Raw genomic sequence first — 19,033 nt, 5'->3', positions numbered from 1 at the left:
TCAACTTTGGGGATTTTTTCCCAAAACTCCAATCTATCAGACGGCAAAGGGTACAGTCTCTTAAACCTTAAAGAAGGAGTATATGAAGTACCCAAACTATTCCATTCCCTAGAAATTACATCTGAAATAGCATCAGGAACTGGAAAAACCTCTGGAATAACTACATGAGGTTTAAAAACCGAATTTAAACGTTTACTGGTTTTAATATCAAGAGGATTAGACTCCTCCATATCTAATGCAATCAACACCTCTTTTAATAAAGAACGAATAAACTCCATTTTAAATAAATATGAAGATTTGTCAGTGTCAATATCTGAGGCAGAATCTTCTGAACCAGATAGATCCTCATCAGAGATAGATAAATCAGAATGCTGGCGGTCATTTAAAAATTCATCTAATTTATGAGAAGTTTTAAAAAACCTTTTACGTTTATTAGAAGGTGGTATAACAGACAGGGCCTTCTGAATAGAATTAGAAACAAATTCTCTCACATGAACAGGAATATCCTGAACATTAGATGCTGAAGGAACAACAACAGGTAATGGACTACTACTAATGGAAATATTGTCTGCTTTTGAAAGTTTATCATGACAACTAACACAAACTACAGCCGAAGGAACAGTTACCACAAGTTTACAACAAATGCACTTAGCTTTGGTAGAACCGACATCAGGCAGCAGCATTCCAGAAGTAGATTCTGATACAGGGTCAGATTGAGACATCTTGCAATATGTAATAGAAAAAACAACATATAAAGCAAAATTATCAAATTCCTTTAATGACAGTTTCAGGAATGGGAAAAAATGCAAACAGAATAAGCCTCTGGAAACCAGAAGCAAAGAAAAACAAAGACTTAAATAATGTCAAAAAAACTGGCGCAAAGTATGACGCCCACAATTGACAAATTTTTTGGCGCCAAAAACGTCTGCAACAAACACGAGCGTCATAGATGACGCAACTATGTGAAAACTCTCGGCGCCAACTAAGACGCCGGAAATGACGTCATAACGTCAATAAACGTAATTCTCGCGCCAAAAAAGTCTCGCGCCAAAAATGAAGCAATAAATTATAGCATTTTTTGCTCCTGCGAGCCTAACAGCCCGCAATTTAGAAAGAAAAGTCAATTTGAAAAATTTTCAGGTAAGAAAAAAATGTATTCATATGCATTTCCCAAAATGAAACTGACAGTCTGTAAGAAGGAAATATACTGATTAACCTGAATCATGGCAAATATAAGTATAAAACATATATTTAGAACTTTACATATAAAGTGCCAAACCATAGCTGAGAGTGTCATAAATAAAATAAGACATACTTACCAAAAGACACTCATCTACATATAGCAGATAGCCAAACCAGTACTGAAACGAGAATCAGCAGAGGTAATGGTATATAAGAGTATATCGTCGATCTGAAAAGGGAAGTAGGAGATGAATCTCTACGACCGAAAACAGAGAACCTATGAAATAGATCCCCTAGAGGAAGACCATGGTATTCAATAGGCAATACTCCCTTCACATCCCTCTGTCATTCACTGCACTCTGAGAGGAAACCGGGCTTTAGCATGCTGCAAAGCGCATATCAACGTAGAAATCTAGCACAAACTTACTTCACCACCTCCATAGGAGGCAAGGTTTGTAAAACTGAATTGTGGGTGTGATGGGGGGTGTATTTATAGGCATTTTGAGGTTTGGGAAACTTTGCCCCTCCTGGTAGGAATGTATATCCCATACGTCACTAGCTCATGGACTCTTGCCAATTACATGAAAGAAAATTGATAATAGGAGTAAATTAGAAAATTGCTTAAAATTGCATCCTCTATCTGAATCATAAAAGTTTAATTTTGACTATACTATCCCTTTAAGTATGTTAACCCTTTATTACAAGGACAAAATTGCACCAGGTGACAAATTTTTATTTGGAACATACAAAACAAAGTGACTTGTTTAGTCATATCTAATATATTTTGTTTGAGACACCATGAATCATATTGACTGTGTATTACTTATGTCTTGTATAAATAGAGACTCACGATTGAGATTCTTTTTTTAGCAAAGGTTTATGGCTCAGAAAACCATCCTAAATCTAAGTTCTCATCTTTACAAATCCATTTCTCATGGGACAATCATATTTAGGATTCCCATGGCCATGTCTGGCTTGGAATTGCTTTAGACACCATATTGTCTAGCATGCAGCGCATAATAAAATATATCATAAACAAAAACATTTAAAAAATGTTTTTGAGTAAACAAAACAAAAAAAAGAAAATGTTTTCATACTTTTAAATAAAAAAAATCCCTTACATTACTGCAGTTAATTTGATATATTTTCTATTTTAACTTTCTGATCAGATTCATTGTGGGAAAGGAAGAAATTCCAGCACACTCACTTTTGCCAGAGACTGTATATGCCAAAGTTGAAAAAAAGATCAAACAGAAAGGGGAGGTTTCCAGAAGAATGAATATAATCTCTTTATCAAAAAAACTAATGGACACAATGTAAGTATTCTGAAGCAGTTTGACACCATATAAATCACATCTTCTGTCCAGGAAAATGTTTTGCTAGAGATTGGACATAGATGAACCCAATTTGTTAAAGGGACATGAAACACCTTGTAATTACAGAAGTGTATTGTAGTTGGGCAATAAATTAGCATCCAAGTGTCACATTTTCTGAAAATGTTGACATTTTGTTGCCATTATTTTTCAATAGACAAACGTCACTCACCATTAACCTTATTTGAGGATGCAATATGGAATTGGCCTACAGGTTGCCCCTGTCATTTTGTGATCAGATGTTGCTTTTTGCTGTCTTATCTTATCACCTCTGCTAATGCCAGTAAGGGGCAGTATGTGCAGTGTCAGGCTTGGGAAGACTACAGAATGCAGAGATGGGGGCAAAATGAGTAAAGCACATTGCAAATTATTTTTTTAAAATACGCAATTTAACATTTTATATCACAATCTAAAAGTGTCACAAGTTGTTTTTAATCTGTGAGTTGCAGTAAACTGAGCACCTTTTTATCTAAAGGTATCTTGTCAATATTACTTTTGTATCTGTCATTTTGTTACTGATAAACATTTATACAACAATAACCACAGTACGGTGTCAAATGGTAGCACATCTGTGTATCCTGAATAAAGTGATTTAGACAGAGCAGGCATTTTTAAGCAACTTTCTAGTTTATTCATTTTATCAATTCTTCGTTCTCTTGGTATCTTTATTTGAAAAGCAGGAATGTAAGCTTAGGAACTGGCCCATTTTTGGTTCAGCACCCTGGGTAGGGCTTGCTGATTAGTGGCTACAATTAGACACCAATGAGAAAGAGCTACCCAGGTGCTGGACCAAAAGTGGGCCGGCTCCTAAGCTTACATTCCTGCTTTTCAAATAAAGATACAAAAGAATGAAGAAAAATTGATAATAGGAGACATTTAGAAAGTTGCTTAAAATGTTATACTATAGCTGAATTCATGAAAGTTTAATTTTGACTAGACTATCCCTTTAACTTTATAGGGTTGTAGTTTATGTAATGGGGGCATTAACAGATGACCACAAATATCCCACTCCAGGTGTCTCAGTCACCCACCTATACTTGTTAATAAATGAGTCAGTGCTAAAGGGAGCATAGTAATTATACAATACACAGACAAGAGCAATTTCATTAAAGCAAGAAGCCTTATGCCTTTCTAACTGTAATGTGATTGTCATAGCTTTATAGGCTTCAAATTAGTGGCTATTGGGCTCTGAAGAAATTTTCTTCCTTAAAGGGACATAATACTCATATGCTAAATCACAGTATAACTGTAAAAAGCTGACAGGAAAATCTCACCTGAGCATCTCTATGTAAAAACGGAAGATATTTTACCTCACAATTTCCTCAGCTCAGCAGAGTAAGTTCTGTGTAAAAAGTTATACTTTAGCTGCTGCTCAGCTGCAGGTAAAAAAAAATAAAAAATGAAGAAATAAACAGCAGCCAATCAGCATCAGCAGTGCTGAGGTCATGAACTCTTTTACTGTGATCTCATGAGATTTCACTTAACTCTCATGAGATTTCATAGTAAATTTCCTTAAATTGAATAGAGAAATAACATGAGAGTGCACGAGGCTCAATCCCTTAGCTGTCCCAGGACAGGCATACTTGTTTGCTTCTTAAAGTCCTTCACAATGGGATGTGAATTCTTAGGACATTTTGAGGTAAAATATCTTTCTTTTTTACATAGAGATGTTCAGTTTTCTAGTCAACTTTTGAAAGCTACGCTGCATCACTTTCAAATTTTTCAACATTTTGGTATCATGGCCCTTTAAATAGCATAAGGGTAGATCTGGTACATAGTATATATGGGGCGTGGTTTATATGGTGGGTGGTAAAAATGGGGGACAGTATATATCGGGCATGATGTATGTTGTGGGCAGTAAATATGGTATATAATGGATGGTAAATATGGGGCATAGTATATGTGGTGGGAGGTAAAAATGGGGCATGGTATATATGGTGCTTGATATATATGGGGCACGCGGTCCATCCTTTAAAAAAGAGAATAATTCAAAGAGGTGTATTATGCAAAGAACTAGAAAGGCGATCGACGGACCATTAATAAATGTGACCTCCTACCGCCCCCTAAAATATCTAATGTATATGTGAAACTTTTTCTGTGAAAGATAATCACAAAACAAAGGTGCCTCCTAGTGTGATATAGTATATACAGGATGGGGTGAGTGAATGTAAGAATATATACTCACAAGTGGAGCAGCACCAGATTGTGCTAAGTCAAGCAAACTGGGAGATAGCAGTGTCCCAGCTTACTGACCCAGCATAAGTACCGGTATCCCAGGTGTCCTCAGTGGAAATAATAAGCTCAGACTCTCAAATAAAATTGTAATTTTCACAATTTAATAAATAACTTAAAAACAGAGATCAAAATATATGACCCTGATATTAAAAATACAGAAAGCAACGCGTTTCTCAGAACACTCTCTGTTTCATCAGGCTTCTGCTAACTAAATGAGAGTTCTGGGATACCGGTACTCATGCTGGGTCAGTAAGCTGGGACACTGCAATCTCTCAGTCTGCTTGATTTAGCACAATCTGGTGCTGCTCCACTTGTGAGTATATATTCTTCACCCCATCCTGTATATACTATATCACACTAGGAGGCGCCTTTGTTTTGTGATTATCTTTCACGTGTTTTATATCTTTTATTGATTTGTTTTTAAGAACTGATTTCTTTTCAACTTTTTTTTTATTGACATGTTATAGTTATAAGAATATATCTTAAAGGAACTTTAATATTTCTGATAAAGCATGTCATTCTGAGATCATGATTCAGATAGAGCATGCAATAAAAAAAACAACCTTCCAGTTAAAATGACCTCTTTCTCTTGGTATCCTTTGTTTAAACTCCTTTCCGTGGGAGCATACTGAGATAGGCTTGAGCACTATATGTATACCATTGTTAGAAACAATGCTACAAATACTGCTGCAAAATAGTGGTCAAGAAATATTGTCCACCCTCCTGTGCCTACATGCAAGGGAGCTTGGTTTCAATGGATACTAAGAGAAAAAAGTCAATGTGATTTATTTTATTATTATTTTTACTTTTCTAATGCTATTCTCTGTCTGAATAACTCATTTCCATCTCCATTTAGGTCTGATGTACTGATTTGTACTTTACTGTTAATGCTCGATAGCCCCTGAGAAATTACACAACATTAATGTGGTATTTTTTTTGGCTAAACAGTCATGTTTCACTTCTGAGCCAAGAAAATGTTGGTATAAAATTCCAAAATGTAATATTTCACCATCTTTACCAATTATAGTTTAAAACAAAAAAAGGCCATGCTTCAATATAACAGCAAAATACCATCTGCATTTTTTGTTGAGGCAGAGGTGGAACAAATGTAAGTCCTTTTTTTATTTTGGGGGGGGGGTTGAAAGTATGAAAGAGCTCACATAAAGCTACATTATAACATTACAATTTTAGTAATTACAGTAATAACATTATGGACAATTATAAAAACAGTGTATAATTACAAAGAAAACAAATCTGGTATAGGCAATGGCATTCTCCCTGAGAACGCAGTAAATTTATATCAGTGTGGGCAAACTCCGGGCACATGGGGACTACAGATCAATTAGAAGCCTTAGACATGTATGATTATTAAATGCATAATTAATATATTTTCTAAAAATGTCAAATAAGGGTGCAGGGTACTCTCTATCTTCTGTTCTATCTTACAGGGGGCTCTTGTCAGTTGTGACAACTCATTTACCTACCCAAGGTAGTCTATTTAATGTTGCATTGTGTCTAACAGTATACACATCAATCCAAACTCATTTACTGTATAGTTTATAATTTATACGTTGATTATATTTTATATATTTTTTTCTTTTCTCTTCCATGGTAAAATGATCCCAAATATCATTCAATTCGAATACAAAGTCTTTCCCATCTAATACAAGCATCCCTAGAGCGATATAAAATCTAAGAATCATATTATACAATGAGATAGAATGCAAAAGCAAGGATGCTGAAGATGCAGTTCAGATTCAAGCTGCCTCGTGACGTCACAAATTCCGATATCGCGAGATTTCACATCTTTTAAAACCCGGAGTGGCTGGCGCACCTCATCTCTTTGAGAAAGCCGTTAAGGCGAAACATGTCAAGGGCGGGAGGGAGAGTTGTGGAGCTTTCTTATGGTTTTTAAATAATCAATCATCAGACCTAATCTGTTTACTTTATAATATAGCCATGTTGCCTTTATTATAATCGCTAATATCATCGTATAGCTAACTGCAGCTACAGCTTTAGACTCTGCTTAAAAGATTAAATAGCTACACTATGCGGTAACGCTATACGGTCAAACTTTTATCATAAACCAGCTTTAGATTGTTTAGGAGACTTTCAGCTAGATTACAAGTCTGTGCGTTCGTCTTTTAATGCTGAAAATATGGTATTTCTTCTATAAGGTACGACGAGTCCACGGATTCATCCTTTACTTGTGGGATATTATCCTCCTGCTAACAGGAAGTGGCAAAGAGCACCACAGCAGAGCTGTCTATATAGCTCCTCCCTTAACTCCACCCCCCAGTCATTCTCTTTGCCTACTCTAAGTACTAGGAAGGGTACAGTGAAAGAGGTGATAAAATGTTAGTTTTTATTTTCTTCAAGCAAGAATTTTTTATTTTAAATGGCACCGGTGTGTACTATTTACTCTCAGGCAGCAGATGGATGAAGACTTCTGCCTGGAGGCTAATGATCTTAGCATTTGTCACTAAGATCCAGAGCAGTTCCCACAGAATGGCTGAGGAGTACAAGAAACTTCAGTGTGAGGAACGTTTTCATGCTATAAGCAGTGAGGTATGTTCAGTCATTTTTTTCTGGAGAGACTGTGGTATTTCAGAATTGGCTGATAGTATCCCCATGAGGGAAAGGGTAAGCAGTAATCCTAAAAGATATAGAGGGGTATTACTAAGCTTGCATAAGGGGCTAATAAAAAATGGTTGACACTGAGTTTGAATGTTTGTGGGCAAACGTTTTTTGAACTGGGAGTGCTGATAACGTTTTTGGCAATAACGTTTTTTTGAGACTTTATTGAGGGTACACTTGGCTTCTGTCTTGGGTTTCAGAACCCACATGGCTAGTTTGAGACTGGTCTGGTGCAGTTCATTTGGGCTGAAAAAACATCGAGTGAGATGGGCGGGGCCTATTTTCACGCCTCAGTTGCGCAGTTGTATTTACAAAGCAAGCAGCAAGCTCCAACTCCGGTGGGACCTTGGCTTTAACCCCATTTTTCCAATCCCTGAGGGCAGGTAGGCGCAGGGGGTGTTTTTTCCGGATTTAGGCCTTATTAACTATCCGTTTTTTCACAGTAAAGGGTTAAGTGTTCCTTTCTTTGTGGGGCAAACTTAGCTGCATAAATTAAATCTTATATCAAAAATTTGAAACGATTGGTGTATTTTAAAGCAGTTTTGCAAAACGTGTATGCTTTTTTTCTCTTAAAGGCACAGTACCGTTTTTTTAAGATTGTTATTTTTTCCCTAAATAAAGTGTTTTCAAGCTTGTTTGTGGTCATTACTAGCCTGTTCAACATGTCTGACATTGAGGAAAGCCAATGTTCAATGTGTTTGGAAGCCATTGTGGAACCCCCACTTAAAATGTATCCCTCATGCACTGAAAGGGCAATAAATTGCAAAGAACATATTTTAGCTAATAAAAGTATGTCGCAGGATGATTCTCAGTCAGAAGGGAATCAGGATATGCCATCTAATTCTCCCCAAGTGTCACAACCATTAACGCCCGCACAAGCGACGCCAAGTACTTCTAGTGCGTCTAATTCTTTCACCCTGCATGATATGGCCGCAGTTATGAATACTACCCTCACAGAGGTTTTATCTAAGCTGCCTGTGTTGCAGGGGAAGCGCAGTAGGTCTAGTGTGAGAGTAAATACTTAGCCCTCTGACGCTTTATTAGCCATATCCGATGTACCCTCACAATGTTCAGAGTTGGGGGTGAGGGATTTGCTGTCTGAGGGAGAGATTTCTGATTCAGGAAAATTGTTCCCTCAGACAGACTCAGATATGACGGCTTTAAAATTTAAACTAGAACACCTCCGCTTGTTGCTCAGGGGGGTTTTAGCGACTCTGGATGATTGTGACCCTATTGTAGTTCCAGAGCAATTGTGTAAAATGGACAGATATCTAGAGGTTCCTGCCTACACTAATGTTTTTCCGGTCCCTAAGAGGATTTCGGACATTGTTGCTAAGGAGTGGGATAAACCAGGTATTCCCTTTTCTCCCCCTCCTACTTTTAAGAAAATGTTTCCCATATCAGATACCATGCGGGATTCGTGGCAGACGGTCCCTAAGGTGGAGGGAGCTATTTCTACCCTGGCTAAGCGTACAACTATACCTATTGAAGACAGTTGTGCTTTCAAAGATCCTATGGATAAAAAATTAGAGGGTCTCCTAAAGAAAATATTTATTCATCAGGGTTTTCTTCTGCAACCTATAGCGTGCATTGTTCCTGTAACTACTGCAGCTGCTTTTTGGTTCGAGGCTCTAGAGGAGGCTCTTCAGGTTGAGACCCCATTAGAAGATATTCTGGATAGAATTAGGGCTCTCAAGCTAGCTAATTCTTTCATTACAGATGCCGCAACTGGCAAAATTAGCGGCAAGAATTCAGGTTTTGCCATTCTAGTGCATAGAGCGTTATGGCTTAAGTCCTGGTCTGCTGACGTGTCATCAAAGTCTAAGCTTTTAGCCATCCCTTTCAAGGGTAAGACCCTATTCGGGCCTGAACTGAAAGAGATCATTTCAGACATCACTGGAGGAAAAGGCCATGCCCTTCCTCAGGATAAGACAAATAAGATGAGGACCAAACAAAATAATTTACGTTCCTTTCGAAACTTCAAAGGTGGTCCCTCTTCCTCCTGCCCTGCTGCAAAGCAGGAGGGGAATTTTGCTAAATCCAAGTCAGTCTGGAGACCTAACCAGACTTGGAACAAAGGTAAATAGGCCAAGAAGCCCGCGGCTACCACCAAGACCGGATCTAGTAGGGGGCAGACTTTCTCTCTTTGCTCAGACTTGGGCAAGAGACGTTCAGGACTCCTGGGCTTTAGAAATTGTGACCCAGTGGTATCTTCTAGACTTCAAAGATTCCCCTCCAAGGGGGAGATTCCATCTTTCTCGATTTTTTGTAAACCAGACAAAAAGAGAGGCGTTCTTACACTGTGTAGAAGACCTATATACCATGGGATTAATCTGCCCAGTTCCAAAAACAGAACAAGGGCAGGGGTTTTACTCCAATCTGTTTGTGGTTCCCAAAAAAGAGGGAACCTTTAGACCAATTTTGGATCTCAAGATCTTAAACAAATTCCTCAGAGTCCCATCCTTCAAGATGGAGACCATTCGGACTATTTTACCAATGATCCAGGAGGGTCAATATATGACCACCGTGGATTTAAAGGATGCGTATCTGCACATCCCTATCCACAAAGATCATCATCAGTTTCTCAGGTTCGCCTTTCTGGACAAGCATTACCAGTTTGTGGCTCTTCCCTTCGGGTTGGCCACAGCTCCCAGAATTTTCACAAAGGTGCTAGGGTCCCTTCTGACGGTCCTAAGGCCGCGGGGCATAGCAGTGGTGCCTTATCTGGACGATATCTTAATTCAGGCGTCAACTTACCAACTAGCCAAATCTCACACTTACATCGTGTTGGCTTTTCTAAGATCTCACGGGTGGAAGGTGAACGTAAAAAAGAGTTCACTTACCCCTCTCACAAGAGTTCCTTTCCTGGGAACTCTGATAGATTTGGTAGGCATGAAAATTTTTCTGACGGAGGTCAGGAAATCAAAGATTTTAACCACCTGCCGATCTCTTCATTCTATTCCTCGGCCGTCAGTGGCTCAGTGTATGGAGGTAATCGAACTAATGGCATCTCAGACCACTGCAACTATGCATGCTCAAACAGTGGAATGGGGATTATGCAAATTTATCTCCTCAGATAAATCTGGATCAAGAGACCAGAGACTCTCTTCTTCGGTGGTTGTCACAGGTTCATCTGTTCCAGGGAATGTGTTTCCGCAGGCCAGCATGGGTCATAGTGTCGACGGACGCCAGCCTATTGGGCTGGGGTGCAGTCTGGAATTCCCTGAAAGCACAGGGAGTGTGGACTCAGGAGGAGGCTCTCCTCCCGATAAATATTCTAGAACTGAGAGCGATATTCAACGCGCTTTGGCCAGATTCATAAGATTCCAGTCGGACATTAGCATATATCAATCATCGGGGGGGACAAAGAGTTCTCTAGCGATGATAGAGGTTACCAAAATAATTCGATGGGCAGAGACTCACTCTTGCCATCTATCAGCAATCTATATCCCAGGAGTGGAGAACTGGGAAGCGGATTTTTTAAGTCGTCAGACTTTTCATCCGGGGGATTGGGAACTCCATCCGGAGGTGTTTGCACAATTGATTCATCAATGGGGCACACCAGAATTGGATCTGATGGTGTCTCATCAAAATGCCAAACTTCCTTGTTACGGGTCCAGATCAAGGGATCCTCAAGCAGTACTGATAGATGCTCTAGCAGTACCTTGGTCGTTCAACCTGGCTTATGTGTTTCCACCATTTCCTCTCCTCCCTCGTCTGATGGCCAGAATCAAACAGGAGAGAGCTTTGGTGATTTTGATAGCACTTGCGTGGCCACTCAAGACTTGGTATGCAGACCTGGAGGACATGTTATCTCTACCACCATGGACATTATCTCTGAGCTGGGACCTTCTCATTCAAGGTCCGTTCCAGCATCCAAATCTAGTTTCTCTGCGGCTGAGTGCCTGGAGATTGAACACTTGATTTTATCCAAGCGGGGTTTCTCTGAGTCGGTCATAGATACCTTGATTCAGGCTCGAAAGCCTGTCACTAGGAAGATTTATCATAAGATATGGCATAAATATCTTTTCTTTCATGTAATTAGCAAGAGTCCATGAGCTAGTGACGTATGGGATATACATTCCTACCAGGAGGGGCAAAGTTTCCCAAACCTCAAAATGTCTATAAATACACCCCTCACCACACCCACAAATCAGTTTTACAAACTTTGCCTCCTATGGAGGTGGTGAAGTAAGTTTGTGCTAGATTCTACATTGATATGCGCTCCGCAGCAGGTTGGAGCCCGGTTTTCCTCTCAGCGTGCAGTGAATGTCAGAGGGATGTGAGGAGAGTATTGCCTATTTGAATTCAATGATCTCCTTCTACGGGGTCTATTTCATAGGTTCTCTGTTATCGGTCGTAGAGATTCATCTCTTACCTCCCTTTTCAGATCGACGATATACTCTTATATATATACCATTACCTCTACTGATTTTCGTTTCAGTACTGGTTTGGCTTTCTACAACATGTAGATGAGTGTCCTGGGGTAAGTAAGTCTTATTTTCTGTGACACTCTAAGCTATGGTTGGGCACTTTTTTATAAAGTTCTAAATATATGTATTCAAACATTTATTTGCCTTGACTCAGGATGTTCAACGTTCCTTATTTCAGACAGTCAGTTTCATATTTGGGATTATGCATATGAATAAATCAATTTTTTCTTACCTTAAAATTTGACTTTTTCCCTGTGGGCTGTTAGGCTCGCGGGGGCTGAAAATGCTTCATTTTATTGCGTCATTCTTGGGGCGGACTGTTTTGGCGCAAAAAAATTTTTCTGTTTCCGGCGTCATACGTGTCCCTGGAAGGTGCGTCATTTTTGACGTTTTTTTGCGCCAAAAGTGTCAGCGTTCCGGATGTTGCGTCATTTTTGGCGCCAAAAGCATTTAGGCGCCTAATAATGTGGGCGTCTTTTTTGGCGCTAAAAAAATATGGGCGTCACTATTGTCTCCACATTATTTAAGTCTCATTATTTATTGCTTCTGGTTGCTAGAAGCTTGTTCACTGACATTTTTTCCCATTCCTGAAACTGTCATTTAAGGAATTTGATCAATTTTGTTTTATATGTTGTTTTTTCTATTACATATTGCAAGATGTCCCACGTTGAAACTGAGTCAGAAGATACTTCTGGAAAATCGCTGCCTGGTGCTGGAGCTACCAAAGCTAAGTGTATCTGCTGTAAACTTATGGTATCTGTTCCTCCAGCTGTTGCTTGTACTGTTTGTCATGACAAACTTGTTAATGCAGATAATATTTCCTTTAGTACTGTTACATTACCTGTTTCTGTTCCGTCAACATCTAATACTCAGAGTGTTCCTGATAACATAAGAGATTTTGTTTCTAAATCCATTAAGAAGGCTATGTCTGTTATTCCTCCTTCTAGTAAACGTAAAAAGTCTTTTAAAACTTCTCATTTTTCAGATGAATTTTTAAATGAACATCATCATTCTGATTCTGATAATGGTTCTTCTGGTTCAGAGGATTCTGTCTCAGAGGTTGATGCTGATAAATCTTCATATTTATTTAAAATGGAATTTATTCGTTCTTTACTTAAAGAAGTCCTAATTGCATTAGAAATTGAGGATTCTGGTCCTCTTGATACTAAATCTAAACATTTAGATAAGGTTTTTAAATCTCCTGTAGTTATTCCAGAAGTTTTTCCTGTCCCTGGTGCTATTTCTGAAGTAATTTCCAGGGAATGGAATAATTTGGGTAATTCATTTACTCCTTCTAAACGTTTTAAGCAATTATATCCTGTGCCATCTGACAGATTAGAGTTTTGGGACAAAATCCCTAAGGTTGATGGGGCTGTCTCTACTCTTGCTAAGCGTACTACTATTCCTACGGCAGATGGTACTTCCTTTAAGGATCCTTTTGATAGGAAAATTTAATCCTTTCTAAGAAAAGCTTACTTGTGTTCAGGTAATCTTCTTAGACCTGCTATATCTTTAGCGGATGTTGCTGCAGCTTCAACTTTTTGGTTAGAAGCTTTAGCGCAACAAGTAACAGATCATAATTCTCATAGCATTATTATTCTTCTTCAACATGCTAATAATTTTATTTGTGATGCCATCTTTGATATCATTAGAGTTGATGTCAGGTATATGTCTCTAGCTATTTTAGCTAGAAGAGCTTTATGGCTTAAAACTTGGAATGCTGATATGTCTTCTAAGTCTACTCTGCTTTCCCTTTCTTTCCAGGGTAATAAATTATTTGGTTCTCAGTTGGATTCTATTATCTCAACTGTTACTGGAGGGAAAGGAACTTTTTTACCACAGGATAAAAAATCTAAAGGTAAATTTAGGTCTAATAATCGTTTTCGTTCCTTTCGTCACAACAAGGAACAAAAGCCTGATCCTTCATCCTCAGGAGCGGTATCAGTTTGGAAACCATCTCCAGTCTGGAATAAATCCAAGCCTTTTAGAAAATCAAAGCCAGCTCCTAAGTCCACATGAAGGTGCGGCCCTCATTCTAGCTCAGCTGGTAGGGGGCAGATTACGTTTTTTCAAAGAAATTTGGATCAATTCCGTTCACAATCTTTGGATTCAGAACATTGTTTCAGAAGGGTACAGAATTGGCTTCAAGATAAGGCCTCCTGCAAAGAGATTTTTTCTTTCCCGTGTCCCAGTAAACCCAGTGAAGGCTCAAGCATTTCTGAAATGTGTTTCAGATCTAGAGTTGGCTGGAGTAATTATGCCAGTTCCAGTTCTGGAACAGGGGCTGGGGTTTTATTCAAATCTCTTCATTGTACCAAAGAAGGAGAATTCCTTCAGACCAGTTCTGGATCTAAAAATATTGAATCGTTATGTAAGGATACCAACATTCAAAATGGTAACTGTAAGGACTATCCTGCCTTTTGTTCAGCAAGGGCATTATATGTCTACAATAGATTTACAGGATGCATATCTGCATATTCCGATTCATTCAGATCACTATCAGTTTCTGAGATTCTCTTTCCTAGACAAGCATTACCAGTTTGTGGCTCTGCCGTTTGGCCTAGCAACAGCTCCAAGAATTTTTTCAAAGGTTCTCGGTGCCCTTCTGTCTGTAATCAGAGAACAGGGTATTGTGGTATTTCCTTATTTGGACGATATCTTGGTACTTGCTCAGTCTTAACATTTAGCAGAATCTCATACGAATCGACTTGTGTTGTTTCTTCAAGATCATGGTTGGAGGATCAATTTACCAAAAAGTTCATTGATTCCTCAGACAAGGGTAACCTTTTTAGGTTTCCAGATATATTCAGTGTCCATGACTCTATCTTTGACAGACAAGAGACGTCTAAAATTGATATCAGCTTGTCGAAACCTTCAGTCACAATCATTCCCTTCGGTAGCCTTATGCATGGAAATTCTAGGTCTTATGACTGCTGCATCGGACGCGATTCCCTTTGCTCGTTTTCACATGCGACCTCTTCAGCTCTGTATGCTGAACCAGTGGTGCAGGGATTACACAAAGATATCTCAATTAATATCTTTAAAACCAATTGTACGACACTCTCTGACGTGGTGGACAGATCACCATCGTTTAGTTCAGGGGGCTTCTTTTGTTCTTCCGACCTGGACTGTAATTTCAACAGATGCAAGTCTTACAGGTTGGGGAGCTGTGTGGGGGTCTCTGACAGCACAAGGGGTTTGGGAATCTCAGGAGGTGAGATTACCGATCAATATTTTGGAACTCTGTGCAATTTTCAGAGCTCTTCAGTCTTGGCCTCTTCTAAAGAGAGAATCGTTCATTTGTTTTCAGACAGACAATGTCACAACTGTGGCATACATCAATCATCAAGGAGGGACTCACAGTCCTCTGGCTATGAAAGAAGTATCTCGAATTCTGGTTTGGGCGGAATCCAGCTCCTGTCTAGTTTCTGCGGTTCATATCCCAGGTATAGACAATTGGGAAGCGGATTATCTCAGTCGCCAAACGTTACATCCGGGCGAATGGTCTCTTCACCCAGAGATATTTCTTCAGATTGTTCAAATGTGGGGACTTCCAGAAATAGATCTGATGGCCTCTCATCTAAACAAGAAACTTCCCAGGTATCTGTCCAGATCCAGGGATCCTCAAGCGGAAGCAGTGGATGCATTGTCACTTCCTTGGAAGTATCATCCTGCCTATATCTTTCCGCCTCTAGTTCTTCTTCCAAGAGTAATCTCCAAGATTCTGAAGGAATGCTCGTTTGTTCTGCTGGTAGCTCCAGCATTGCCTCACAGGTTTTGGTATGCGGATCTTGTCCGGATGGCCTCTTGCCAACCGTGGACTCTTCCGTTAAGACCAGAACTTCTGTCGCAAGGTCCTTTTTTCCATCAGGATCTCAAATCCTTAAATTTAAAGGTATGGTGATTGAACGCTTGATTCTTGGTCAAAGAGGTTTCTCTGACTCTGTGATTAATACTATGTTACAGGCTCGTAAATCTGTATCTAGGGAGATTTATTATAGAGTCTGGAAGACTTACATTTCTTGGTGTCTTTCTCATCTTTTTTCCTGGCATTCTTTTAGAATTCCGAGAATTTTGCAGTTTCTTCAGGATGGTTTGGATAAAGGTTTGTCTGCAAGTTCCTTGAAAGGACAAATCTCTGCTCTTTCTGTTCTTTTTCACAGAAAAATTGCTAATCTTCCTGATATTCATTGTTTTGTACAAGCTTTGGTTCGTATAAAACCTGTCATTAAATCAATTTCTCCTCCTTGGAGTTTGAATTTGGTTCTGGGGGCTCTTCAAGCTCCTCTGTTTGAACCTATGCATTCATTGGACATTAAATTACTTTCTTGGAAAGTTTTGTTCCTTTTGGCCATCTCTTCTGCCAGAAGAGTTTCTGAATTATCTGCTCTTTCTTGTGAGTCTCCTTTTCTGATTTTTCACCAGGATAAGGCGGTGTTGCGAACTTCTTTTAAATTTTTACCTAAGGTTGTGAATTCTAACAACATTAGTAGAGAAATTGTGGTTCCTTCATTATGTCCAAATCCTAAGAATTCTAAGAAGAAATCATTGCATTCTTTGGATGTAGTTAGAGCTTTGAAATATTATGTTGAAGCTACTAAGAATTTCCGAAAGACTTCTAGTCTATTTGTTATCTTTTCCGGTTCTAGGAAAGGTCAGAAGGCCTCTGCCATTTCTTTGGCATCTTGGTTGAAATCTTTAATTCATCATGCTTATGTCGAGTCGGGTAAAACTCCGCCTCAAAGGATTACAGCTCATTCTACTAGGTCAGTTTCTACTTCCTGGGCGTTTAGGAATGATGCTTCGGTTGATCAGATTTGCAAAGCAGCAACTTGGTCTTCTTTGCATACTTTTACTAAATTCTACCATTTTGATGTGTTTTCTTCTTCTGAAGCTGTCTTTGGTAGAAAAGTACTTCAGGCAGCTGTTTGAATCTTCTGCTTATATTTTCATTTTTTTTAAACTTTTTTTTTGGGTGTGGATTTTTTTCAGCGGAATTGGCTGTCTTTATTTTATCCCTCCCTCTCTAGTGACTCTTGCGTGGAAGATCCACATCTTGGGTAGTCATTATCCCATACGTCACTAGCTCATGGACTCTTGCTAATTACATGAAAGAAAACATAATTTATGTAAGAACTTACCTGATAAATTCATTTCTTTCATATTAAGAGTCCATGAGGCCCACCCTTTTTTGTGGTGGTTATGATTTTTTTGTATAAAGCACAATTATTCCAATTCCTTATATGTATGCTTCGCACTTTTTTCTTATCACCCCACTTCTTGGCTATTCGTTAAACTGATTTGTGGGTGTGGTGAGGGGTGTATTTATAGGCATTTTGAGGTTTGGGAAACTTTGCCCCTCCTGGTAGGAATGTATATCCCATACGTCACTAGCTCATGGACTCTTGCTAATATGAGAGAAATGAATTTATCAGGTAAGTTCTTACATAAATTATGTTTTTTGGTGTGAATCCAAAGGCTACTCATGGAGTAAGATCAGGATTCCTAGGATTTTGTCCTTTCTCCAAGAAGGATTGGAGAAGGGGTTATCAGCTAGTTCCCTAAAGGGACAGATATCTGCTTTGTCAATTTTACTGCACAAGCGTCTGGCAGATGTTCCAGACGTTCAGTCGTTTTGTCCAGCTTTAGTTAGGATCAAGCCTGTGTTTAAACCTGTTGCTCCGCCATGGAGTTTGAATTTAGTTCTTAAAGTTCTTCAAGGGGTTCCGTTTGAACCTATGCATTCCATAGATATTAAGCTTCTATCTTGGAAAGTTCTGTTTTTAGTTGCTATCTCTTCAGCTCGAAGAGTTTCTGAACTATCTGCATTGCAGTGCGACTCGCCTTATCTTGTTTTTCATTCTGATAAGGTGGTTTTGCACACCAAACCTGGATTTCTTCCTAAGGTTGTTACTAATAAGAATATTAATCAGGAAATTGTTGTTCCTTCCCTGTGTCCTAATCCTTCCTCTAAGAAGGAGCGTCTGTTGCACAACTTGGACGTGGTTCATGCTTTGAAGTTTTACTTGCAAGCGACCAAACATCTTCTCTGTTTGTTGTCTATTCTGGAAAGCGTAGAGGTCAAAAAGCTATGGCTACCTCTCTTTCTTTTTTGCTGAAAAGCATCATCCGTTTGGCATACGAGACTGCTGGACAGCAGCCTCCTGAAAGAATTACAGCTCACTCTACTAGAGCAGTGGCTTCCACATGGGCTTTTAAAAATGATGCTTCTGTTGAACAGATTTATAAGGCTGCGACTTGGTCTTCACTTCATACCTTTTCCAAATTTTACATATTTGATACTTATTCTTCTTCGGAGGCTATTTTTGGGAGAAAAGTTCTTCAAGCAGTGGTGCCTTCTGTTTAGGCATCTGTCTTGTCCCTCCCGTTCATCCGTGTCCTATAGCTTTGGTATTATATCCCACAAGTAAAGGATGAATCTGTGGACTCGTCGTACCTTATAGAAGAAAAGTAAATTTATGCGTACCTGATTAATTAATTTCTTCTATGGTACGATGAGACCACGGCCCGCCCTGTCATTTTAAGACAGATTATGTTTTTTTATTTAAATTTCAGTCACCTCTTCACCTTTTGGTTTCTCCTTTTTCTTCCTGTACCTTCGGTCGAAGACTGGGGGGTGGAGTTAAGGGAGGAGCTATATAGACAGCTCTGCTGTGGTGCTCTTTGCCACTTCCTGTTAGCAGGAGGATAATATCCCACAAGTAAAGAATGAATCCGTGGACTCGTCGTACCATAGAAGAAATTAATTTATCAGGTAAGCATAAATTTACTTTTTCAGTGTTAAAACAGCAAAAAAGCCATTACAAGTCTTGTCGGTATAAGTGTACCACAAGCCTTTTAGCCTGTAACGCAACGTCATGATGTTTTTTATTGGGATTCCCATAGCGCTGGTATTACGAGTTTTGCGGTGAGGATAAAAAAAAGGCCTAAAACGACAAGATCTGTAACGCCATCTAAAAGCAGTAGTTATGAGTTTTACGCTACAAATCTGTAACATAAAACTCATAACTAAACTGATACAAAGTACACTAAACACCCATAAACTACCTATTAACCCCTAAACCGAGGCCCTCCCGCATCGCAAATACTATATTAAACTTCTTACTCCAGATTAGTAAGTACTGATTTTTGATTATCTGTTTAGGAGTTTTG

The 19,033-nt window shown here is 39.0% G+C and overlaps 1 protein-coding gene across 1 annotated transcript in view; it reads left to right on the top strand.

Annotated features, from left to right (window-relative positions):
* TMEM135 (transmembrane protein 135) overlaps positions 1–19,033 on the top strand; it is an 898,466-nt gene that overhangs the window by 818,734 nt on the left and 60,699 nt on the right. The window contains exon 8 of the mRNA XM_053708634.1: positions 2,352–2,498. Coding sequence (XP_053564609.1) covers positions 2,352–2,498 — 147 coding nt within the window. The remainder of the gene's footprint in view (positions 1–2,351; positions 2,499–19,033) is intronic.

The sequence above is a fragment of the Bombina bombina genome, chromosome 3, assembly GCF_027579735.1.
Source record: "Bombina bombina isolate aBomBom1 chromosome 3, aBomBom1.pri, whole genome shotgun sequence".
Taxonomy (NCBI): domain Eukaryota; kingdom Metazoa; phylum Chordata; class Amphibia; order Anura; family Bombinatoridae; genus Bombina; species Bombina bombina.
The sequence above is the reverse complement of the archived record's forward strand: the minus strand, read 5'-3'. Positions and strand labels throughout refer to the sequence as shown.